Below are 26,478 nucleotides of genomic sequence, written 5' to 3'. Positions count from 1 at the left end.
CTGTAGAACTGTTACCAACACTGTAGAACTATTACCAACAGACACACTGTGGAACTGTTACCAACACTGTAGAACTGTTACCAACAGACACACTGTAGAACTGTTACCAACAGACACACTGTAGAACTGTTACCAACACTGTAGAACTGTTACCAACACTGTAGAACTATTACCAACAGACACACTGGAGAACTGTCACCAACAGATACACTGTAGAACTGTTACCAACACTGTGGAACTGTTACCGGCAGACACACTGTAGAACTGTTACCAACCCTGTAGAACTGTTACCAACAGACACACTGTGGAACTGTTACCAACAGACACACTGTAGAACTGTTACCAACACTGTGGAACTGTTACCAGCAGACACACTGTGGAACTGTTACCAACACTGTCGAACTGTCACCAACAGATACACTGCAGAACTGTTACCAACACTGTAGAACTGTTACCAACAGACACACTGTAGAACTGTTACCAACAGACACACTGTAGAACTGTTACCAACAGACACATTGTGGAACTTTTACCAACACTGTAGAACTGTTACCAACACTGTAGAACTATTACCAACAGACACACTGTGGAACTGTTACCAACACTGTAGAACTGTTACCAACAGACACACTGTAGAACTGTTACCAACATTGTAGAACTGTTACCAACAGACACACTGTGGAACTGTTACCAACACTGTAGAACTGTTACCAACATTGTAGGACTGTTACCAACAGACACACTGTAGAACTGTTACCAACACTGTAGAACTGTTACCAACAGATACACTGTAGAACTGTTACCAACACTGTAGAACTGTTACCAACACTGTAAAACTGTTACCAACAGACACACTGTAGAACTGTTACCAACAGACACACTGTAGAACTGTTACCAACAGACACACTGTACAACTGTTACCAACACTGTAGAACTATTACCAACAGACACACTGTAGATCTGTTACCAACACTGTAGAACTATTACCAACAGACACACTGTAGAACTGTCACCAACAGATACACTGTAGAACTGTTACCAACACTGTGGAACTGTTACCAGCAGACACACTGTAGAACTGTTACCAACACTGTAGAACTGTTACCAACAGACACACTGTGGAACTGTTACCAACAGACACACTGTAGAACTGTTACCAACACTGTGGAACTGTTACCAGCAGACACACTGTGGAACTGTTACCAACAGACACACTGTAGAACTATTACCAACAGACACACTGTAGAACTGTTACCAACACTGTAGAACTGTCACCAACAGATACACTGTAGAACTATTACCAACAGACACACTGTAGAACTGTTACCAACACTGTAGAACTATTACCAACAGACACACTGTGGAACTGTTACCAACACTGTAGAACTGTTACCAACAGACACACTGTAGAACTGTTACCAACAGACACACTGTAGAACTGTTACCAACACTGTAGAACTGTTACCAACACTGTAGAACTATTACCAACAGACACACTGGAGAACTGTCACCAACAGATACACTGTAGAACTGTTACCAACACTGTGGAACTGTTACCGGCAGACACACTGTAGAACTGTTACCAACCCTGTAGAACTGTTACCAACAGACACACTGTGGAACTGTTACCAACAGACACACTGTAGAACTGTTACCAACACTGTGGAACTGTTACCAGCAGACACACTGTGGAACTGTTACCAACACTGTCGAACTGTCACCAACAGATACACTGCAGAACTGTTACCAACACTGTAGAACTGTTACCAACAGACACACTGTAGAACTGTTACCAACAGACACACTGTAGAACTGTTACCAACAGACACATTGTGGAACTTTTACCAACACTGTAGAACTGTTACCAACACTGTAGAACTATTACCAACAGACACACTGTGGAACTGTTACCAACACTGTAGAACTGTTACCAACAGACACACTGTAGAACTGTTACCAACATTGTAGAACTGTTACCAACAGACACACTGTGGAACTGTTACCAACACTGTAGAACTGTTACCAACATTGTAGGACTGTTACCAACAGACACACTGTAGAACTGTTACCAACACTGTAGAACTGTTACCAACAGACACACTGTAGAACTGTTACCAACACTGTAGAACTGTTACCAACACTGTAAAACTGTTACCAACAGACACACTGTAGAACTGTTACCAACAGACACACTGTAGAACTGTTACCAACAGACACACTGTACAACTGTTACCAACACTGTAGAACTATTACCAACAGACACACTGTAGATCTGTTACCAACACTGTAGAACTATTACCAACAGACACACTGTAGAACTGTCACCAACAGATACACTGTAGAACTGTTACCAACACTGTAGAACTGTTACCAACAGACACACTGTGGAACTGTTACCAACAGACACACTGTAGAACTGTTACCAACACTGTGGAACTGTTACCAGCAGACACACTGTGGAACTGTTACCAACAGACACACTGTAGAACTATTACCAACAGACACACTGTAGAACTGTTACCAACACTGTAGAACTGTCACCAACAGATACACTGTAGAACTATTACCAACAGACACACTGTAGAACTGTTAGCAACACTGTAGAACTCTTACCAACAGACACAATGTAGAACTGTTACCAACAGACACACTGTAGAACTGTTACCAACAGACACATTGTGGAACTTTTACCAACACTGTAGAACTGTTACCAACACTGTAGAACTATTACCAACAGACACACTGTGGAACTGTTACCAACACTGTAGAACTGTTACCAACAGACACACTGTAGAACTGTTACCAACATTGTAGAACTGTTACCAACAGACACACTGTGGAACTGTTACCAACACTGTAGAACTGTTACCAACATTGTAGAACTGTTACCAACAGACACACTGTGGAACTGTTACCAACAGACACACTGCAGAACTGTTACCAACAGACACACTGTAGAACTGTTACCAACACTGTAGAACTGTTACCAACAGATACACTGTAGAACTGTTACCAACACTGTAGAACTGTTACCAACAGACACACTGTAGAATTGTTACCAACAGACACACTGTAGAACTGTTACCAACACTGTAGAACTGTTACCAACAGACACACTGTAGAACTGTTACCAACACTGTAGAACTGTTTCCAACAGACACACTGTAGAACTGTTACCAACAGACACACTGTAGAACTGTTACCAACAGACACACTGTAGAACTGTTACCAACACTGTAGAACTATTACCAACAGACACACTGTGGAACTGTTACCAACAGACACACTGTAGAACTGTTACCAACACTGTAGAACTGTTACCAATAGACACACTGTTGAACTGTTACCAACAGACACACTGTAGAACTGTTACCAACACTGTAGATCTGTTACCAACAGACACACTGCAGAACTGTTACCAACAGACACACTGCGGAACTGTTATCAACAGACACACTGTAGAACTGTTACCAACAGACACACTGTAGAACTGTTACCAACAGACACACTGTAGAACTGTTACCAACACTGTGGAACTGTTACCAACAGATACACTGTAGAACTGTTACCAACACTGTAGAACTGTTACCAACAGACACACTGTAGAACTGTTACCAACAGACACACTGTAGAACTGTTACCAACAGACACACTGTAGAAATGTTACCAACAGATACACTGTAGAACTGTTACCAACAGACACACTGTAGAACTGTTACCAACAGACACACTGTGGAACTGTTACCAACAGACACACTGTAGAACTGTTACCAACAGACACACTGTAGAACTGTTACCAACACTGTAGAACTGTTACCAACAGATACACTGTAGAACTGTTACCAACACTGTAGAACTGTTACCAACAGACACACTGTAGAACTGTTACCAACATTGTAGAACTGTTACCAACAGACACACTGTAGAACTGTTACCAACATTGTAGAACTGTTACCAACAGACACACTGTAGAACTCTTACCAACAGACATACTTTGGAACTGTTACCAACACTGTAGAACTGTTACCAACATAAACACTGTAGAACTGTTACCAACAGACACACTGTAGAACTGTTACCAACAGACATACTTTGGAACTGTTACCAACACTGTAGAACTGTTACCAACACTGTAGAACTGTTACCAACACTGTGGAACTGTTACCAACATACATACAGTATAACTGTCACCAACAGACATAGATGGGTTAGCTGACGAGATCACGAAAACGATGTGTGCACTTCCATAGAGCAGAAGTCAGCCTATTGTTGTGATTCTGGATGGTCAGATTCCTAGGTGTTTTGACTGATTTCATATCAATGTTCATATGGCTAACATTCGCTAGCTAGATAACCAACAACTGTAACAATGTATTTGACAAACAAGTGTTAATTGTGCTCATTTATTTATGTTTTCAATTAACATTGGAGACAAAATATAGCTTACATGTTGTCAACCATTTAAGCCAACCCGATCTATTTCGTCCCATAGTTGCGCACGCCTCAATTTTGTGGCTAAACAACCAACCCGTCTGTACTGTAGAAGTGTTCCATAAAAACACAGCTTTACTGACCTACATACACACTGACAGGAAATATGCAATAAGTTGAAAAGTTGAATCACATTACAATATTTGATTTGTTTGATTAAATATTGTGTTTGACTGTATTGTTCAAACATAACAATTTTGTGGTAATGGTGATGAATGATAAGGCCGTCAAATGTTTGTTTTATAACAAGACAATGAAATGACCTGTAAAAGTTATTTAAATCTTCATGACAAAACCTACCAGGAAGATCACAATCAATGAAACAAAGTGTTTGGGCTGTCTCTAATGGGGTCTATTTTAGTGCTCTGTCTCTCTCTCGCGCTCTCTCTCTCTCTCTCTTCTATTTTCTTGCTAGAAGCATGCAGCTCTATTCCCAAAATCACAGAGTTTGTGCCTGTTATATTGACCCTGGAAGATGTCAATGAAAGATGCCAGAAGTTTTGACAAGATGTCTGGACAGAGACAGTGCTAAGACATAGGAAGGAAGGGGAGAGGGATAGTAAGACAACTCGTCTGTCCAACAAATTGGGGGGCAATTGAAGATAATTTAATAAAAACGGGATTATCCCAAACTAACAAACCAATGGTTTATTATCAGATCTTAGCCGAAATGTTTATTTGAACGTAAACAAACAAGGTAAGCTTGTGACTCGCATGCTCCGGTAGAGACCGGAGTTGGGATTTAGCCCTCGGTTATTTCCACAGGCCCTCTGTGCCCTCTCCCTCTCCCTCCCCAAACAAACTCAGGAGAGATTTTATCATTATTCTTTTTCTAAGGTTTCTGTTGTTTCATTTTTGTTATTACTTAGGCATGGAAAGTATCTCAGAGAAAACGGGTTGGGATGGATTAGGCCACTCCTCTCTGACATCCGCGACGGCAGGAAGAAACAACCTCACTTCCTCCCTCTTCTCCGACTTCACGTCCCTCAACAGTTCTCATGGAGGCGCAGGGTCCTACTATTGGATTATCCCAGAGAACGTCTCAACCACCACGCCCCAAGCCTTACCCCAGCCCAGGGTGAGGGATCTGGGCCTTGCCCGGGCCGAGATAGGGGTGCTGGGCCTGGTGCTGGCCCTGACTACCCTGGGAAACGGCTTTGTACTGTGGGTGCTGCTCCGCAGGAGGAAACAGAACGCTCCCATGCACCTGTTCATGGTCAACCTGTGTCTTGCTGACCTGGTGGTGGCGCTGTTCCAGGTGAGACTGACACCTCAGGGTATGGAGTCGACTCCAGTTTTCTTGAGATTGATCCCAACCCTCTTCTGGTTGCTAGGCACCACATTGGTGTACTCATCATCAGTAGCCTATGAGTGATCTATGTAATGAGGACATACTGTTATGGTGCAGCTAGCTAGCATGACCACTCTAGTATGTTTACTAATGGCTTTGATTCCAACAATATGAATGAGTCAACTATTCCCCAACCCTCTAACGCACTGACATACTGGCTGCCCTTATGTATTGAGTGTGGACCTGTCAAGTAAGTACACACTCGCCCACCATTGTGTGGTGGACTGGGCGCAGTTCTCAAAACACAATGGAAATGGCCTGAGCATTCAAATAAATATTATTTTTATTCCATTGCTTTAGGAGCTAGTCTACTCTGTTTTTATTTCCACACTAGCATCATGTATTGATTGATGGATTCTAAGTAGTATGCTAGTATCTAACATAGCAAAGTTTAATATCCTCCTGTTTCCTGTCCGTCCCTTAGGTACTTCCCCAGCTGGTGTGGGACATCACAGAAAGGTTCCAGGGGCCAGATTTTCTGTGTCGCTCAGTAAAGTACCTGCAGATCGTAGGGATGTTCGCGTCCTCCTATATGATCGTTGCCATGACGGTAGATCGGCACTATGCCATCTGCTGCCCACTGCAAGCCTACCGTGGTGGGTCCGTGTCGCGCTGGAACACCCCTATCTTGACGGCCTGGGGCCTGGCCCTACTGCTCTCCATACCACAGGTAGGAACGCTATCACTGCTTCCTGACCCTAACCCTGACCCCGACCCTTACCCTGTCATGGGGCCTGACCCTACTTCTCTCCAAACCACAGGTAGGTACTGTAGGGGACATTAAACCTAACCCTAGCTTCATGTCCACATCCCAGCTCATCCCTAACCCTAGCCTCATCCCTAACCCTAGCTTCATGTCCACATCCCAGCCCAACCCTAACCCTCAACCCTAACCCTCAACCCTAACCCTAGCTTCATGTCCACATCCCAGCCCAACCCTAACCCTCAACCCTAACCCTCAACCCTAACCCTAGCCTCAATCCTAACCCTAGCTTCATGTCCACATCCCAGCCCAACCCTAACCCTCAACCCTAACCCTAGCCTCAACCCTAACCCTAGCTTCATGTCCACATCCCAGCTCATCCCTAACCCTAGCTTCATGTCCACATCCCAGCCCAACCCTAACCCTCAACCCTAACCCTAACCCTAGCCCCAACCCTAACCCTAACCCTAGCTTAATGTCCACATCCCAGCTCATCCCTAACCCTAGCCCTAACATGACAGCCTCTGCTTGACCACTTACCGTTGACTTCACCCAACAAACCTCGAGGTAGAGCTGCCCTCAGAACAAGATGTAGAGCTACTCTCAGAACAAGATGGAGGTAGAGCTGCTCTCAGAACAAGATGGAGGTAGAGCTGCCCTCAGAACAAGATGGAGGTAGAGTTGCTCTCAGAACAAGATGGAGGTAGAGCTGCCCTCAGAACAAGATGGAGGTAGAGCTGCCCTCAGAACAAGATGGAGGTAGAGCTGCTCTTAGAACAAGATGGAGGTAGAGCTGCTCTCAGAACAAGATGGAGGTAGAGCTGCTCTCAGAACAAGATGGATGTAGAGCTGCTCTTAGAACAAGATGGAGGTAGAGCTGCTCTCAGAACAAGATGGAGGTAGAGCTGCTCTTAGAACAAGATGGAGGTAGAGCTGCTCTTAGAACAAGATGGAGGTAGAGCTGCTCTCAGAACAAGATGGAGGTAGAGCTGCTCTCAGAACAAGATGGAGGTAGAGCTGCTCTTAGAACAAGATGGAGGTAGAGCTGCTCTCAGAACAAGATGGAGGTAGAGCTGCTCTCAGAACAAGATGGAGGTAGAGCTGCCCCAGAACAAGATGGAGGTAGAGCTGCTCTCAGAACAAGATGGAGGTAGAGCTGCTCTTAGAACAAGATGGAGGTAGAGCTGCTCTTAGAACAAGATGGAGGTAGAGCTGCTCTCAGAACAAGATGGAGGTAGAGCTGCCCTCAGAACAAGATGGAGGTAGAGCTGCCCCAGAACAAGATGGAGGTAGAGCTGCTCTCAGAACAAGATGGAGGTAGAGCTGCTCTTAGAACAAGATGGAGGTAGAGCTGCTCTTAGAACAAGATGGAGGTAGAGCTGCTCTCAGAACAAGATGGAGGTAGAGCTGCCCTCAGAACAAGATGGAGTAGAGCTGCCCCCAGAACAAGATGGAGGTAGAGCTGCTCTCAGAACAAGATGGAGGTAGAGCTGCCCTCAGAACAAGATAGAATAAATAGAATAGAATAAAAGTTGATTTTCCATCCAGGATGGAAATGTATCTTTGGCATCACCTGACATTAAAATAATCACATACACATGCATCCACACATCACACACATTTAAACCAGTCAGTCCATCATACTGCGTAAACTAAAAACATAGAGGACATTGATACATTCGCTCACAACTGACCACTGACCACAGAGAGGGCCCCATTCCTGAGGACCCTCTGTGGTCAGGGTCAGTTAATCAGAGAGGGCCCCATTCCTGAGGACCCTCTGTGGTCAGGGTCAGTTAATCAGAGAGGGCCCCACTCCTGGGGACCCTCTGTGGTCAGTCAGTGAAAAAGTCCTTTATCCAACATGTGAGGCCTCCATTGACATTCAGGTCCAGCAGTAATTTCAGCAGTGTGTGTATATGCATTGTATTGAAAGCTGAACTAAAATCAATAAATAAAATGTATATGATTTTGCATGTTAAAGGTGACTAGCCACCATGTTCACCAAGGTCAGGGTAGCATCCTCAGTCCTCCTCTGGGCCTTATAGGCTAACTGTAATGGGTCCAGTTGATCTGCTATGGACAGGGTAAGGTGCTTACTGACAACCCTTCACCATGCATTTGGCCCAAAGGGGCATGAAGGCCAGAGGTCGAAAGCCATTTGTTGATTTGGCCCTTGGCTTCTAAGGCACCGGTACAATGGTTGGCACCTTCCAGGAGATTGGCACTGTGCAGGTGCTCAGCAGGAGTTGAAACAGTCGTGTGAAGACTCCCTTGTAGCTTGTCGGTGCAGACCTTCATTACGTGCCCTGTAGTACGTCTGGGCCCGTTGCTTTGTGGCTTAATATGTGACAGGCTTGAGGCCACCTTGTTCTCTGGTATCTGAACAGGAGAGGAATTGGGGATGCTGTCACATATTTGTTTGACATTGGTCTTTAAAAATCAACGGTGTCAAATCTTCCTTAAGGTCATTTACAAAGGATGTACAGTCTGCAATGTGATTGTTCTCTGTTCTCCTCCTCTCTCCTCCCATCATTGCATTCCTTCCCATGCTTGTCTTGGATTGCCTGTACAGAACCTCTGCTCCACTTTTAGCTTTCCACATGTTTGACCTGAATTCCTTTTCTTTCTTCTTTACAGCATCCGTATCTACTTTTAGGAAAGAAAACTTAATTTCATTTAGGCACATTTTCAATTTCTTAGACACCCTGGGCTTGTTTTGGGGAAATACTCTCACAGTTTCTGTGTTAATGACAGTATCCTCCCAGAACTGGATGTAAGATGTGATACTGTCTGTCAACTCATGGGGATTCCTACAACAGTCAAGGAACCCCCCACAGTCTGTGACATCAAAGCAGTCCTTCAGCTCCTCCCTGCTCTCCTCTTTCCATGCCTGAATGGATTTCTCTACAGGTTTTTTGTGTTTCACCTGCTGGCTGTATCTCGATAGGATATGGATAACTTTATGGTCTGATTTCCTGATGGATGCTCTGCACACTGCCTTGTATGTGTCATCTACGTTGCCACAACACTGGTCCACAATGCGCGTTGAGCGAGTCGGACAAGTGACGTACAGTTGCAGAGTGGGGAGGTGAGAGCGTATTAAAATCCCCAAGCACAAATGCTGTCTGGTCAGCCGATCGTGAAATTGAAGCATTGAACAGTCTGTAATCCTGTCAGCAGCTTCCTTATTGTTAGGTCCAGGCACATACACTATATACAAAAGTATGTGGACACCCCTTCAAATTAGTAGATTTGGCTATTTCTGCCACACGTGTTGCTGACAGGTGTATAAAATCAAGCACACAGCCATGCAATCTCCATAGACAAACATTGCCAGTAGAATGACCTTAACTGAAGAGCTCAGTGACTTTCAACGTGGCACTGTCATAGGATGCTTTCCAACAAGTCAATTTGTCAAATTTCTGCTTTGCTAGAGCTGCTCCGGTCAACTGTAAGTGCTGTTATTGTGAAGTGGAAACATCTTGGAGCAACAACGGCTCAGCCGCGAAGTGGTAGGCCACACAAGCTCACAGAACGGGACCGCCGAGTGCTGAAGCGCGTAGCGTGTAAAAATGATCTGTCCTCGGTTGCAACACTCACTACCGAGTTCCAAACTGCTTCTGGAAGCAATGTCAGTACAAGAACTGCTCGCCGCCATTGGACTCTGAAGCAGTGGAAATGCATTCTCTGGAGTGATTATTATTTAGTGACCGCACATTTGACAGGGTGATCACTGGGAGCGGGTGATGGCTTTCCCACCCCTGTAGTCTGTCTGTTTCTGACAGCACCTCTTGAGCCTAGTTTCTTTTTAGTTTCCCTTGTTGACTTTGTAAAACAACCATCAGGCAAGACATTGCTGTTTTGGAGAGTGTGAGCTTTATCTTTGAAAGAGAGTAGAAACTCACGGGAGAAGGTGGTTGTGGTTGATTTACTCACTGACTACATATAACCTCCGGTAGTGATTGTACATTTTTTTGCATATTACAGCGATCAGGATGAACAGGACGAACAGAGTCACACATGCAATGTAAAATCCAGTTTCAAAATTGAGAGATATTGAGCAATATAACTATAAACAAACAACCAATTCACACAGGTGAGCTCAGGGTTTGGCAGCAGCGCCGTGCCCTCAGAACAAGATGGAGGTAGGGACACTGGCCCGGCTGTTCAGTATAGGTAGTTCCTCGGTATTGGCTACCTCAGGTAGTACCTCGGTATAGGGTACCTCAGGTAGTACCTCGGTATAGGCTACCTCAGGTAGTACCTCGGTATAGGCTACCTCAGGTAGTACCTCGGTATAGGCTACCTCAGGTAGTACCTCGGTATAGGCTACCTCAGGTAGTACCTCGGTATAGGCTACCTCAGGTAGTACCTCGGTATAGGCTGCCTCAGGTAGTACCTCGGTATAGGCTACCTCAGGTAGTACCTCGGTATAGGGTACCTCAGGTAGTACCTCGGTATAGGCTACCTCAGGTAGTACCTCGGTATAGGCTACCTCAGGTAGTACCTCGGTATAGGCTACCTCAGGTAGTACCTCGGTATAGGGTACCTCAGGTAGTACCTCGGTATAGGCTACCTCAGGTAGTACCTCGGTATAGGCTACCTCAGGTAGTACCTCGGTATAGGCTACCTCAGGTAGTACCTCGGTATAGGCTATCTCACGTAGTACCTCGGTATAGGGTACCTCAGGTAGTACCTCGGTATAGGCTACCTCAGGTAGTACCTCGGTATAGGCTACCTCAGGTAGTACCTCGGTATAGGCTACCTCAGGTAGTACCTCGGTATAGGGTACCTCAGGTAGTACCTCGGTATAGGGTACCTCAGGTAGTACCTCGGTATAGGGTACCTCAGGTTGTACCTCGGTATAGGCTATCTCAGGTAGTACCTCGGTATAGGCTACCTCAGGTAGTACCTCGGTATAGGCTACCTCAGGTAGTACCTCGGTATAGGCTACCTCAGGTGTGCACCAGATAGATGACATGCTGGCTCATTGTGTTTGCTTTTTGTGTATTTATGTGAATATTGATGTGTACTGTATATTGTTGTGTATATTGATGTGTGTAGTGTATATTGATGTGTTTTATGTGGATAGATGGGTATACAGGGCTGATCTGTGAAAGAGACATTGGTCTCAGCATGACTAAAGGTTAAGTAAAAGTCTCAAAGGGACACTTCTGCCCAGACCCCAGAGCCTGCAGTGAAATTCAAGATATTCCCATTTTTGGCTTATTTTTTGTATCATGACATCAGTGGAAGTTTCCTAGACAGTGTGGCCTCTTGTTCTGTTAGTTAGAAATGTGTTTGGTTTTGACTCCCTCACCACTCCCTCCTCCCTCCCTCCATCCTCCCACCCTCGCACTCTTCCCTCCCTCTCTCCCCCCTCCTCAATCTGTCTCGTCCTTCCTCCCTTCTCCTCAGTTCTTCATTTTCTCGCGGTCGGAGGTGTCTCCAGGAGAGTTTGAGTGCTGGGGTCACTTCGCTGAGCCGTGGGGGCTCAAGGCCTACATCACCTGGATGACCCTAGCAGTGTTCTTACTGCCAGCACTAATCATCACCGTCTGCCAGGTACTGTCTACTACTGAAACACGCATACACACACACTCACACACACACACACACACACACACACACACACACACACACACACACACACACACACACACACACACACACACACACACACACACACACACACACACACACACACACACACACACAGCCTTAATCATCACCGTCTGCCAGGTACTGTCTACTACTGAAACACACACACACACACACACACACACACACACACACACACACACACACACACACACACACACACACACACACACACACACACACACACACACACACACACACAGCCTTAATCATCACTGTCTGCCAGGTACTGTCTACTACTGAAAACAAACACACACACACACACACACACACACACACACACACACACACACACACACACACACACACACACACACACACACACACACAGCCTTAATCATCACTGTCTGCCAGGTACGGCAACAAGGACACAACACAGTGTGACGACAGAACAAACCTAGAATAGAAATGAGTCCTTTGCCTTTTTCCCAAGTCCCCCAGACACATACACACACACATTGAGAGGAGCAGCGTCAACCACGTTGCGATGCTCCTGGAGGGTGCCTTGTTCTACGGCACAACCTGGGATCAGAGACCAGCAGCCCTCATGTTACCAGTTCAGTTCCCATTTCATTATTGCCCGCGTCTTAAACTATGGCTTTTTCCCAAATGGCACTCTATTCCTTAAATAGTGCACTATAACAAAGGAGGTTGGTGAGAGGAGCTATAGGAAGACGGGCTCATTGTAATGGCTGGAATGGAATCAATGGAATGGTACCAAACACATCAAACAAATAGAAACATTGATTTCATTCCAGCCATTACATTGAGCCTGTCCTCCTATTGCTCCTACTACTAGCCTCCTCTGCACTACATAGGGAAAAGAGTCCTCTAGGCTACTTGCCACCCCCGAGGCAATAAAATACACAGAATCCAAAAACTGAAGCATGTCAAGCATGAATAAAACGTGTTCTGTTTTGATGGAGCGGTATTTGGCAGGCATTGTTGAATGAGCTCCAGGGGGTCAGTTCTATCAGATCAGACTGGACAGGCTCAGTGGCTGGTGTTATGTAGCATCCCGTGGGAGATGTTTCCAGTGGCCTAATTAACACAGCCCTCTGTAGACTCACTGCTGTGTGGCCAGCCTGTCAGGACACTACCCACAGTGAGGTGCCCCACAGGGAACCAGAATATCAAACAAATGAACCAGAACCCAACCAAAGATTAAGGACATTGAATTAATTTGTGTTTCATATCAAGTGCAGAACTGGGTTCAAAAATATTATTTGAAATCTTTCATATACTTTCAGTGTTTGATTTAACCTGCCTGGAGTTCCCCAGATCGGTATGTTTGCCATTTCGGTGTGTTTGCTATTCTATCGGTTCCAATGTTCAAATCAAATGCTATTAGTCACATGCGCCGAATACAATAGGGTGTATACCTTACAGTGAAATGCCCCTAACCGACAGTGCAGTTAAGCAGAGAGAACAGTCTATGACTAGGGGGTGGCTGGTGTCTTTGACAATTTTCAGGGCCTTCCTCTGACACCACCTGGTATAGAGGTCCTGGATGGCAGGAAGCTTGGCCCCAGTGATTTACTGGGCAGTTCGCACTACCCTGTGTAGTGCCTTGCGGTCAGAGGCCCGAGCAGTTGCCATACCAGGCAGTGATGCATCCAGTCAGGATGCTCTCGATGGTGCAGCTGTAGAACCTTTTGAGGATCTGAGGACCCATGCCAAATATTTTCAGTCTCCCGAGGGGGAATAAGTTTTGTTGTACCCACTTCACGACTGTCATGGTGTGCTTGGACCATGTTAGTTTGTTGGTGATGTGGACACCAAGGAACTTGAAGCTCTCAACCTGCTCCACTGCAGCCCCGTCAATGAGAATGGGGGCTTGCTCAGTCCTCTTTTTCCTGTAGTCCACAATCACATCCTTTGGCTTGATCACGTTGAGGGAGAGGTTGTTGTCCTGGCACCACACGGCCAGGTCTCTGACCTCCTGCCTATAGGCTGTCTTGTTGTTGTCTGTGATCAGGCCTACCACTGTTGTGTCATCGGCAAATTTAATGATGGCGTTGGAGTCGTGCTTGGCCGTGCAGTCATGAGTGAACAGGGAGTACAGGAGGGGGCTGAGCATGCACCCCTGAGGGGCCCCTGTGTTGAGGATCAGTGTGACGGATGTGTTGTTACCTACCCTTACCACCTGGGGGCGGCTAGTCAGGAAGTCCAGGATCCAGTTGCAGAGGGAGGTGTTTAGTCCCAGGAATCCTTACCTTATTAATGAGCTTTGAGTGCACTATGGTGTTGAATGCTGAGCTGTAGTCAATGAATAGCATTCTCACATAGTTGTTCCTTTTGTCCAGGTGGGAAAGGGCAGTGTGGAGTGCAATAGAGACTGCATCATCTGTGGATCTGTTTGGGCAGTATGCAAATTGGAGTGGGTCTATGGTTTCTGGGATAATGGTGTTGATGTGAGCCATGACCACCCTTTCAAAACACTTCATGGCTACAGACGTGAGTGCTACTGATCGTAGTCATTTAGATAGGTTACCTTACTGTTCTTGGGCACAGGCACTATGGTGGTCTGCTTAAAACATGCTGGTATTACAGACTTGGACAAGGAGAGGTTGAAAATGTCAGTGAAGACAGTTGCTAGTTGGTCAGCACATGCTCGCAGTACACGTCCTGGTAATATGTCTGGCCCTGCGCTCTTGTGAATGTTGATCTGTTTAAAGGTCTTACTCACATCGGCTGCGGAGCGCATGACCACACGGTCTTCCAGTACAGCTGGTGCTCTCATGCATGTTTCAGTATTATTTGCCTCAAAGCGAGCATAGAAGTAGTTTAGCTAGTCCGGTAGGCTCGTGTCACTGGGCAGCTCTCGGCTGTGCTTCCCTTTGTAGTCTGTAATGGTTTGCAGGCCCTGCCACATCCAACGAGCGTCAGAGCCAGTGTAGTACGATTTGATCTTAGTCCTATATTGACGCTTTGCCTGTTTGATGGTTCATCGAAGGGCATAGCGGGATTTCTTATAAGCTTTTGGGTTAGAGTCCCACTCCTTGAAAGCGGCAGATCTAGCCTTTAGCTCAGTGCGGATGTTGCCTGTAATCCATGGTTTCTGGTTGGGGTATGTACGTATGTATGGTCACTGTGGGGACAATGTCATCGATGCACTTATTGATGAAGCCAATGACAGCTGTGGTGTACTCCTCAATGCCATTGGAGGAATCCCGGAACATATTCCAGTCTGTAGCTTAGCATGTGCTTCATCTGACCACTTTTTTTTATTGATCTAGTCACTGGTGCTTCCTGCTTTAATCTTTGCTTGTAAGCAAGAATCAGGAGGATAGAATTATGGTCAGATTTGCCAAATGGAGGGTGAGTGAGAGCTTTGTGTGCATCTCTGTGTGTGGAGTATAGGGGGTCCAGAGTTCTTTTCCCTCTGGTTGCACATTTAACATGTTGATAGAAATTAGGTAAAACTGTTCCAGGCAAGCACAATCAAGCACAATCAAGCTCAGCTACAGTATTTGAAATTATTTCAAATAGTAGTTGAACCCAGGTCTGATCAAATTATGTCCTTCTTAATGTGGTTTGGCAGGACATTGTTCTAAGACCCAGACCTGGCCTGCTAGAGTCATGTGCTTTTTTCGGAAACAGAATTTAGGACTTTTAATTGAGTTAAAAAGGACAATAAGTCTGTGTTTGGTGTCTGTGTTGGGATGATTGGGTTTAGCAATCTGTTACAAAATAGGTTTTTATTGTCTATGTTACGTTTTTCTATTAGTTTTAACTATACTGAATAAAAAATATAAATGGAACATGCAACAATTTAAAAGATTTTACTGAGTTACAGTTCATATAAGGAAATGTGTCAATTTAAATAATTTCATTAGGCCTTAATCTATGGATTTCACATGACTTTGCAGGGGTGCAGCCATGGGTGGGTCTGGGAGGGCATAGGCCCACTCACTTGGGAGCCAGGTCCACCCACTGGGGAGCCAGGCTCAGCCAATCAGAATGAGTTTTTCCCCACAAAATGGCTTTATTACAGACAGAAATAGTCCTCAGTTTCATCAGCTTTCCGGGTGACTGATCTCAGATGATCTTGCAGGTGAAGAAGCCTGAAGTGGAGGTCCTGGGCTGGCGTGGTTACACATGGTCTGCGCTTGTGAGGCCGGTTGGACGTACTACCAAATTCTCTAAAAAGATGTTGGAGGTGGCTTATGGTAGAGAAATTAACATTAAATTATCTGGCAACAGCTCTGGTGGACATTCCTGCAGTCAGCATGCCAATTGCATGCTCCCTCAAAAGTTGAGACATCTGTGCATTGTGTTCTGTGACAAAACTGTACATTTTAGATTGGCCTTTTATTGTCCCCAGCACAAGGTGCACCTGTGTAATGATGATTCTTGATATGCCACACCTGTCAGGTGGATGGATTATCTTTTTATTTTATTTAACCTTTATTTAACTAGCCAAGTCAGTTAAGAACAAATTCTTATATACAATGCAAGGCCTCCTGCAGGGGGCGTGGGCTGGGATTAAAAATACAAATACAGGACAAAACACCCATCACGACAAGAGAGACATCACAATACTACATAAAGAGAGACCCCACAACACTACATAAAGAGAGACACCACAACACTACATAAAGAGAGACACCACAACACTACATAAAGAGAGACACCACAATACTACATAAAGAGCGACATCACAATACTACATAAAGAGAGACAACACTACACTACATAAAGAGAGAGACTACAACACTACATAAAGAGAGACACCACAACACTACATAAAGAGAGACATCACAACACTACATGAAGGGAAACACCACAACACTACATGAAGAGAGACACCACAACACTACATGAAGAGAGAGACTACAACACTACATAAAGAGACACCACAACACTACATAAAGAGAGACACTACATGAAGAGAGACACTACAACACTACATAAAGAGAGACACCACAACACTACATGAAGAGAGACACTACATGAAGAGAGACACTACAACACTACATAAAGAGAGACACCACAACACTACATGAAGAGAGACACCACAACACTACATAAAGAGAGACACCACAACACTACATGAAGAGAGACACCACAACACTACATAAAGAGAGACACTACATGAAGAGAGACACCACAACACTACATGAAGAGAGACACTACATGAAGTGAGACACCACAACACTACATAAAGAGAGACACTACATGAAGAGAGACACCACAACACTACATGAAGAGAGACACTACATGAAGAGAGACACCACAACACTACATAAAGAGAGACACTACATGAAGAGAGACACCACAACACTACATGAAGAGAGACACTACATGAAGAGAGACACCACAACACTACATAAAGAGAGACACTACAACACTACATAAAGAGAGACACCACAACACTACATGAAGAGAGAGGAGAAATAAAAAATGTATCTCATTCCAGATCCGGATCTTCAGAGAGATTCACAACAACATCTATCTGAAGTCAGAGAGGATGGTGTCAGCAGAGCTCAAGAAGAACAATGCTGTCATCTTCCGCTTCCACAGAGTCAAAAAGGAGGACGGTAGAATGACAAGGGAGCGGGGGAGAGGAGGAGGGGGAGGGGGGAGAGGAGGAGGGGGAGGAGGAGGTGGAGGAGAAGGGGGGAGAGGAGTAGGAGGAGAAGGGGGGAGAGGAGGAGGAGGGGGGAGAGGAGGAGAAGGGGGGAGAGGAGGAGGAGGAGAAGGGGGAAGAGGGGGGAGAGGAGGTGGAGGAGGGGGAAGAGGAGTAGGAGAAGGACAGCTTCTAAAGACTATGAACAACAACCCCTCCAGCTCTCTCTTTACCCCTCTCTCCCCCTTCTCCCCCCTGTCTACAGCTGTGCCCCCATCAGACTGCTATGACTACCCATCCCCCTGCCCACAGTGCAGCAGCTGTCACAATGACCACACAGCAGCAGCAGCGCAGCAAAACCCCTTCAACACCCCAGATAACCTCCCCCTCCCCTCCAACCATGGCCTTAGTGAGCGAAGGGGCTCCAGTACAGCTGGAGTTCCCAGATCACATGACTCCCATGGCCCAGTCACCTCTGGCGGATGTAGTGGTGGTTCAGTGCCTCCTAACAATGGTGGCTGCTACTGCCATGAGTCCTACACCTCCTTCGAGCTCCCCTCCTCCACCCGGCATGTCCCCTCTCCACGCCCCTCCCTGGAGTACCCTCCCCCACCCCCCCTGGCCCTGACGCCCCCCTCCATCTCCAAAGCCATGTCTAAGACGGTGAGGATGACTTTGGTGATAGTGTTGGTGTACACAGTCTGCTGGTCCCCCTTCTTCATCGTCCAGCTTTGGGCCGCCTGGGATCCCAACCCTCCAGACCAAGGTAAGAGGTCCAAAAAGCACACACGAACGCACATACAAGGGCTGTGGCAGTCATTACATTTTGTCAGTTGGTGATTGTCAAGCAAATAATTGCCAATTGCCAATTAATTAACATAAACACATTTAGCATCTCCTGGCTTCCACGCATAGCCATTGATGTAGACCTTTGGAACAGTTAAAAATCAATTTAATATAGCCTACACAATCACAGTAAATCCATTATTTATTTTAGACAGGCCTAAAGAAACATGATATGAATAAAATGTAGTCTATTTCAGAAGAACAGAATAGCATACTTTGTGTTGTCCTTATGTTAGGCCCTGATCTGGCTATGCCATTTGGCTGTGGGCTACACTAGTTCATTTAGCAGACAAGATCTGCTTAGAATTCCGTGGCATTATTTTGTATTATTTTATAGTATGAAGAATACAATTGAACATAGCTGAATAGAATAGAAAGGATATTTTATCCAAACGATTTCTGAGGGAGTGCTCACATGCATTTAACAAATGAATAAAGAAACAGGTCCTTCTATATGCTTAACTTAGAGTTATTTATGCAACTTTAGTTGTGATTCAAAGTCTGGGCTATATGTTTAGATTTTTTGAACATTCTAAGGCTGCATTTCAAATGATGATTTGAAAAAAGTTGCATGAAAGGCATGAGCTCTGCTCTGTTTCTTGCGCAGGCTGCACACACTTGATCAGTCTCTCATTCACAATTTGACAAGCACTTGATAATGCCTCAAATTTCCCGGTGGCATCCCCCTTGTGTGGCTGTAATGCCCTCTAATCCATGCCTTTTGCGGACAGTGGCCGTTGTGCCCTGGGCTGAATATAATAATTATAATTCCCTTCTCCCGGCTGCGTGCTCACTCACATGCCTCTCTCAGATATCTCAATTATTATTAGCCAATGCCCGTCACGTCATTGGGTCCTTCTCACTGCCCACTCTTTTTTTTGTCAGCCAACAAGATGAGTAGGCCTGAAAAACAGCAAAAGCACTAGCCTATGTCAATCTACAATTCCCCATAGTATAAAAATCGACCTATTCTATTGGTCAACTTGTCCTTCTGTGTGAGAAAGAAATATTCCAAACACTCTGGGACAGTTGTGGGAAGCGATAGATCCCCAAAGCAATGAGGTTGATGCAACAGATCAGAACGTTTAACTTAAAATGTTGATAAACTATTAAGCTATTTCTTCACATTATAAGAGCAGCAATTTGCACACGGCAGTAGGCTATAAGCACAAATGTTCGAAAATTCTATCAATTAGTGGGAAAACACCATTCTTAAAAGTGACCACAAATGCATGTAATGCTTTAAAACTTCTTCAGGATCGGTGGGTCCCCTGCGGGACAGTTTAGCTAACGTAGGCTAATTCAATTAGCATGAGGTTGTAAGTAACAAGAGCATTTCCCAGGATATAGACATATTTGATATTGTCAGAAAGCTTAAATTCTTGTTAATCTAACAGCCCTGTCCAATTTACAGTAGCTATTACAGTGAAAGCTGTAATATGCTATTGTTTGATGAGAGTGCACAGTTTTGAACATGAAAGGTTCTTAATTAACAAATTAGGCACATTTGGGCCGTCTTGATACAAAACTTTGAACAGAAATGCAATGGTTCATTGGATCAGTCTAAAACTTTGCACATACACTGCTGCCATCTAGTGGCCAAAATCTAAATGGCAACTGGGCTGGAATAATACATTATTGCCTTTCTCTTGTATTTACCAGATCTAATGTGTTATATTCTCCTACATTCCTTTCACATTTCCACAAACTTCAAAGTGTTTCCTTTCAAATGATACCAAGAAAATGCATATCCTTTCTTCAGGGCCTGAGCTAAAGGCAGTTAGATTTGGGTATGTCATTTTAGGCGAAAATTGAAAAAAAGGGTCCGATCCTTAACATAAAGGTGTATTTTTATGGTGTATTTTCTTCCCCAAACTAGAAACTCACGCCACCTACGTATACCAGTTGTAAAGAGGATAATTGTGCTTAATTTTAAGAAGTTAGTTGGCCACTTTAGGTGTGATACAAACCTTATCAAAACATATAGGTCTATGGGCTAGGCTACATGAGGTGTGCGACTATGATTTTTTTTAATTCTAAAAAAACGCATGCTCTGTTTCTTGTCTTACAGCACACAAGCTGGGCATCATTCACAAGTGATAATATATTATTCACAAGTGATAGGCTAATATTGTCACCCATCAGACTATTCTTGATTTAATCTTGTCTTTACATATACTAAATAATATTTGTGTGAAATTAGTTTTGATTTAGAATGGACTATTATCATGCACCTGTCTCTGAAAAGGGGCAGCGGAAAAAATACATGTCATCTATGCACTTAAATAGCGAATGGAGGAAACAAGCAAAGCAATGTGCTTTATATTAGGAAAGTTTAGAAATAAATATAGTCGGCCTAGCATCTATAAAAAGCTAATGGGATCCTCCTCTTTTTAATCGAGGCCTTCAAAACTCTGTTTTCTCACGCAAATGAATAGCCTATAGAAATGATGCTCAACATTAGGTCATGGGTTCTCATTAAATCAAATCAAACTTTATTTGCCACATGCGCCGAATACAACAAGTGTATTAACCAACAGTGCAGTTCAAAAAGAAGAAAATATTTATCAAGTAGGCTAAAATAAAAAGTTATAATAAAAAGTAACACAATAAGAATAACAATAACAAGGCTATATACAGGGGCACCGGTATCGAGTCAGTGTGCGGGGGTACAGGCTAGTTGAGGTAATCTGTACATGTAGGTGGGGGCGAAGTGACTATGCATAGGTAACAAACAAACAGCGAGTAGCAGCAGTGTACAAGAAGGGGGGGTCAGTGTAAATTGTCCGGTGGCGATTTTTATGAATTGTTCAGCAGTCTAATGGCTTGGGGGTAGAAGCTGCTGAGGAGCCTTTTGGTCCTAGACTTGGCGCTCCGGTACCGCTTGCCGTGCGGTAGCAGAGAAAACAGTCTATAACTTGGGTGACTGGAGTCTCTGACAATTTTATGGGCTTTCCTCTGACACCGTCTATTGTACAGGTCCTGGATGGCAGGAAGCTTGGCCCCAGTGATGTACTGGGCCGTTCGTACTACCCTCTGTAGCGCCTTACGGTCAGATGCCGAGCAGTTGCCATACCAGGCGGTGATGCAACCAGTCAGGATGCTCTCGATGGGGCAGCTGTAGAACCTTTTGAGGATCTGGGGACCCATGCCAAATCTTTTCAGTCTCCTAAGGGGGAAAAGGTGTTGTCATGCCCTCTTCACAACTGTCTTGGTATGTTTGGACCATGACAGTTCGTTGGTGATGTGGACACCAAGGAACTTGAAACTCTCGACCCGCTCCAATACAGCCCCGTCGATGTTAAAGGGGGCCTGTTCGGCCCGCCTTTTCCTGTAGTCCACGATCAGCTCCTTGGTCTTGCTCACATTGAAAGAGAGGTTGTTGTCATGGCACCACACTGCCAGTTCTCTGACCTCCTCCCTATAGGCCATCTCATCATTGTCATATTAAGTGTTTGATTTGATTTTCAATTACGTTTGCATTGATGTCAGAATGATTAGAGGGAAAATAGAGTGCCGAATTTGACAGCGGTCATGACCGCCGGTGTATCAGTAATGCGGTCACCGTAACAGCCCAACACACACACACGCACACACAGAAACACGCATACACATAAACACACACACAGAAACGCACACGGAGCACACGGAGCACACGGAGCAAACGGTGCACACTGAGCACACGGAGCACACTGAGCACACGGAGCACACGGAAACACACTGAGCACACTGAGCACACGGAGCACACGGAGCACACGGAGCACACGGAGCACACGGAAACACACACTGAGCACACGGAGCACACGGAGCACACGGAAACACACACTGAGCACACGGAGCACATGGAGCACACGGAAACACACACGGAGCACACGGAGCACACTGAGCACACGGAGCACACGGAGCACACGGAGGACATGGAAACACTGAGCTCCTCTGTATGTCCAAAAACACCCTGGAGTTTGCCTTAGATTTCCATACAGAGTGAATTTGATTCCTTTCAACCTCTAGACCCCAAGTCGAAATCTAAGTTTAATTTTAGGAGTAAATCTATAGTGAATATAATATTTTAGTCATTGAGGTCAAAATAAATATGATCTTCTCTTCATATCCAGAACAGTGGAGGCTGGTGGGAGGATGTCTCATAATAATATATCTAACGCATGAAAACCAAGTCTTTGATCGGTTATACCTGTCCATTTATCCCGTTGCATCCATTACTCTGAGCACTGCCTCTGATTCACTGATTCAAAACTATAATTTATGTAACACCACCGTAACATAACTCAACTCAACTAGCACTCTGTCAAGTGTTGGAGAGAAAGCCTATGTTGTTGTCCCAGTTTAGCTGGCAGTGCATGGTAAAGCAAAGCAGAGCAAATCAATAAGCCAAGTCATTACTGACAGTACAGCTGCCTTCCAACTTCTAAACTCTGGGTTTGTTTTTTCTTCTCTCATCTGAAGCACAGAACACAGAACACATAACACATCTTAGTGTCAGTAAATGACCTGTTTTTATCCCCTGCTGCTCGCACACCCCTTCCAGGTGTTCACATCTGTGTCCTAGAGGTCAGTGCAGAGAGGGAGGAGGTCAGTGCAGAGAGGGAGGAGGTCAGTGCAGAGAGGGAGGAGGTCAGTGCAGAGAGGGAGGACGTCAGTGCAGAGAGGGAGGAGGTCAGTGCAGTGTCCTAGAGAGGGAGGAGGTCAGTGCATAGAGGGAGGAGGTCAGTGCTGAGAGGGAGGAGGTCAGTGCAGAGAGGGAGGACGTCAGTGCAGAGAGGGAGGAGGTCAGTGCAGTGTCCTAGAGAGGGAGGAGGTCAGTGCATAGAGGGAGGAGGTCAGTGCAGAGAGGGAGGAGGTCAGTGCAGTGTCCTAGAGAGGGAGGAGGTCAGTGCAGAGAGGGAGGAGGTCAGTGCAGAGATGGAGGAGGTCAGTGCAGATTGTCCTAGAGAGAGAGGAGGCCAGTGCAGTGTCCTAGAGAGAGAGGAGGCCAGTGCAGATTGTCCTAGAGAGAGAGGAGGCCAGTGCAGTGTCCTAGAGAGAGAGGAGGCCAGTGCAGATTGTCCTAGAGAGAGAGAGAGAGAGGAGGCCAGTGCAGAGTGTCCTAGAGAGAGAGAGAGGGAGGAGGCCAGTGCAGAGTGTCCTAGAAGAGGGAGGAGGCCAGTGCAGTGTCCTAGAGAGAGAGGAGGCCAGTGCAGATTGTCCTAGAGAGAGAGAGAGAGAGGAGGCCAGTGCAGAGTGTCCTAGAGAGAGAGAGAGAGAGGAGGCCAGTGCAGAGTGTCCTAGAGAGAGAGAGAGAGGGAGGAGGCCAGTGCAGAGTGTCCTAGAAGAGGGAGGAGGCCAGTGCAGAGTGTCCTAGAGAGAGAGAGGAGGCCAGTGCAGAGTGTCCTAGAGAGAGCGAGAGGGAGGTTGCCAGTGCAGATTGTCCTAGAGAGAGAGAGGAGGCCAGTGCAGAGTGTCCTAGAGAGAGCGAGAGGGAGGAGGCCAGTGTAGATTGTCCTAGAGAGAGAGGAGGCCAGTGCAGAGTGTCCTAGAGAGAGAGGAGGCCAGTGCAGAGTGTCCTAGAGAGGGAGGAGGCCAGTGCAGATTGTCCTAGAGAGAGAGAGGAGGCCAGTGCAGATTGTCCTAGAGAGAGAGGAGGCCAGTGCAGATTGTCCTAGAGAGAGAGGAGGCCAGTGCAGATTGTCCAAGAGAGAGAGGAGGCCAGTGCAGATTGTCCAAGAGAGAGAGGAGGCCAGTGCAGAGTGTCCTAGAGAGAGAGAGAGAGGGAGGAGGCCAGTGCAGAGTGTCCTAGAGAGAGAGAGAGAGGAGGCCAGTGCAGAGTGTCCTAGAGAGAGGCAGAGAGGGAGGAGGCCAGTGCAGAGTGTCCTAGAGAGAGAGAGAGAGAGAGGAGGCCAGTGCAGAGTGTCCTAGAGAGAGAGAGAGAGGAGGCCAGTGCAGAGTGTCCTAGAGAGAGAGGAGGCCAGTGCAGTGTCCTAGAGAGAGAGAGAGAGGAGGCCAGTGCAGAGTGTCCTAGAGAGAGAGGAGGCCAGTGCAGAGTGTCCTAGAGAGAGAGAGAGAGGAGGCCAGTGCAGAGTGTCCTAGAGAGAGAGGAGGCCAGTGCAGAGTGTCCTAGAGAGAGAGAGAGAGGCCAGTGCAGAGTGTCCTACATAAAAACTGAATATCAGAAGTTAGAAGTGGCTAAATTAAATAGGTAAAGTTTCAAGGTTTTTGTTCCAGAAGGAAATTTACAGGACGTGTAATAGAGCCAAAAACTGGGGAAAACTCGTGAACAGTTCGTTTCCGTACTGAATACTGGTACTATTATATATTCATTTTTTTCTGTTGATCCCAAAGAGAAGGCGGGGATTCATGACCTTTACTTCTCTATTGAGGTGTCCCAAATGGCACAACTCGTCGATCCTTTTCACGGATGGGCTATTGCTGCAGACGACTGGAGATATATTCAATGTCTGATTTGTTATTCTTACCCATCTACCAATCACTGCCGTTCTTTATGAGGCTTTCGATAAGCTCCCTGGTCTTTGTAGTTGAATCTGTGCTTGAAATTCGATACTTGACTGAGGGGTCTTACAGATGTTGAATGTATGGGGGACAGAGGAAGGGTTAGTCATTCAGAAATCATGTCAAGCCCTTTTATTTCACACAGAGTGAGTCCATATAACTTATGTGATTTGTTAAACCAATTTTTACTTCTGAACTATACTGAAGAAAAATAGAAACGCAACATGCATCAATTTCAAAGATTTTGCAGAGTTACAGTTCATGTGAGGACATCAGTCAATTGAAATATATTCATTTGGCACTGATCTATGGATTTCACATGACTTGGCAGGGGCGCAGCCATGAGTCAGGCACAGCCAATCAGAATGAGTTCTCCACACAAAAGGGCTTTATTACAGACAGAAATACTCCTCAGCACCACCCCAACCACCCAGCAATCTCACAGGTGAAGAAATCAGATGTGGAGGTCCTGGACTGCCATCGTTACGCGTGGTCTGCGGTTGTGAGGCCGGTTGGATGTACTGCTAAATTCTCTAAAATGACATATGAGGGACCAGCAGTTTACATGTTGCGTTTATATTTTTGTTGAGCGTAATTTAGGGGATGAATACTTATGCAATGACTATATTTTAGTTCTTTAATTTCTATTAATTTGTAAAAATGTGTTGAGTTTTCTTTGCACTTTGACATTATGGAGTATTTTGTGTAGATCAATGACAAACAATCAGAATTACATCTATTTCAATCCCACTTTGTGGTGCAACAACATGTGAAAACAGTTCAACTGTAGACTTTCTATAGGCTCTGTACAGTATATGCCTTTGTCTTGCCGTGTGTGGGTGTGTCTTTGCGTCATGTGTCCTCTCTCTCTATGTAGGCGTGGCGTTCACCATCCTGATGCTGCTGGCCAGTCTGAATTCATGTACCAACCCCTGGATCTACACCTTCTTCAGCAGCTCTGTGTCCAGGGAGCTGCAGGCCCTCCTACGCTGCAGACACAGAGCCTCCCGCAGGGGCTCCGTACCTGACGACTCCACCACCACACACACCTCCACCACCACACACACCTCCACCACCAAGGACAGCCTCTACTGACACACACACGTACAGTACCAGTCAAAAGTTTGGACACACCGACTCATTCAAGGGTTTTTCTTTATTTTTGCTATTTTTTACATTGTAGAATAATAGTAAAGACATCAGAACTATGAAATGACACATATGGAATCATGTAGTAACCAAAAAAAGTGTTATCTCAAATATATTTTATATTTGAGATTCTTCAAAGTAGCCACCCTTTGCCTTGATGACAGCTTTGCAAACTTTTGGCATTCTCTCAACCAGCTT

The 26,478-nt window shown here is 45.5% G+C and overlaps 1 protein-coding gene across 1 annotated transcript in view; it reads left to right on the top strand.

Annotated features, from left to right (window-relative positions):
* The window catches only part of LOC106572707 (vasopressin V2 receptor), a 64,101-nt gene extending 37,827 nt beyond the window's left edge, over nt 1–26,274 (top strand). Inside the window, exons 3-8 of the mRNA XM_045696361.1 lie at nt 5,361–5,749; nt 6,267–6,512; nt 11,967–12,113; nt 17,632–17,768; nt 18,192–18,547; nt 26,009–26,274. Of these exons, the coding sequence (XP_045552317.1) occupies nt 5,363–5,749; nt 6,267–6,512; nt 11,967–12,113; nt 17,632–17,768; nt 18,192–18,547; nt 26,009–26,226 (1,491 nt within the window). The 5' untranslated portion in view covers nt 5,361–5,362 and the 3' untranslated portion in view covers nt 26,227–26,274. The remainder of the gene's footprint in view (nt 1–5,360; nt 5,750–6,266; nt 6,513–11,966; nt 12,114–17,631; nt 17,769–18,191; nt 18,548–26,008) is intronic.
* The last annotated feature ends 204 nt before the right edge of the window (nt 26,275–26,478 follow it).

Source organism: Salmo salar, chromosome ssa15 (genome assembly GCF_905237065.1).
Source record: "Salmo salar chromosome ssa15, Ssal_v3.1, whole genome shotgun sequence".
In the NCBI taxonomy this organism is placed as follows: Eukaryota; Metazoa; Chordata; class Actinopteri; order Salmoniformes; family Salmonidae; genus Salmo; species Salmo salar.
This window is presented reverse-complemented; position numbering and strand designations above follow the sequence as displayed.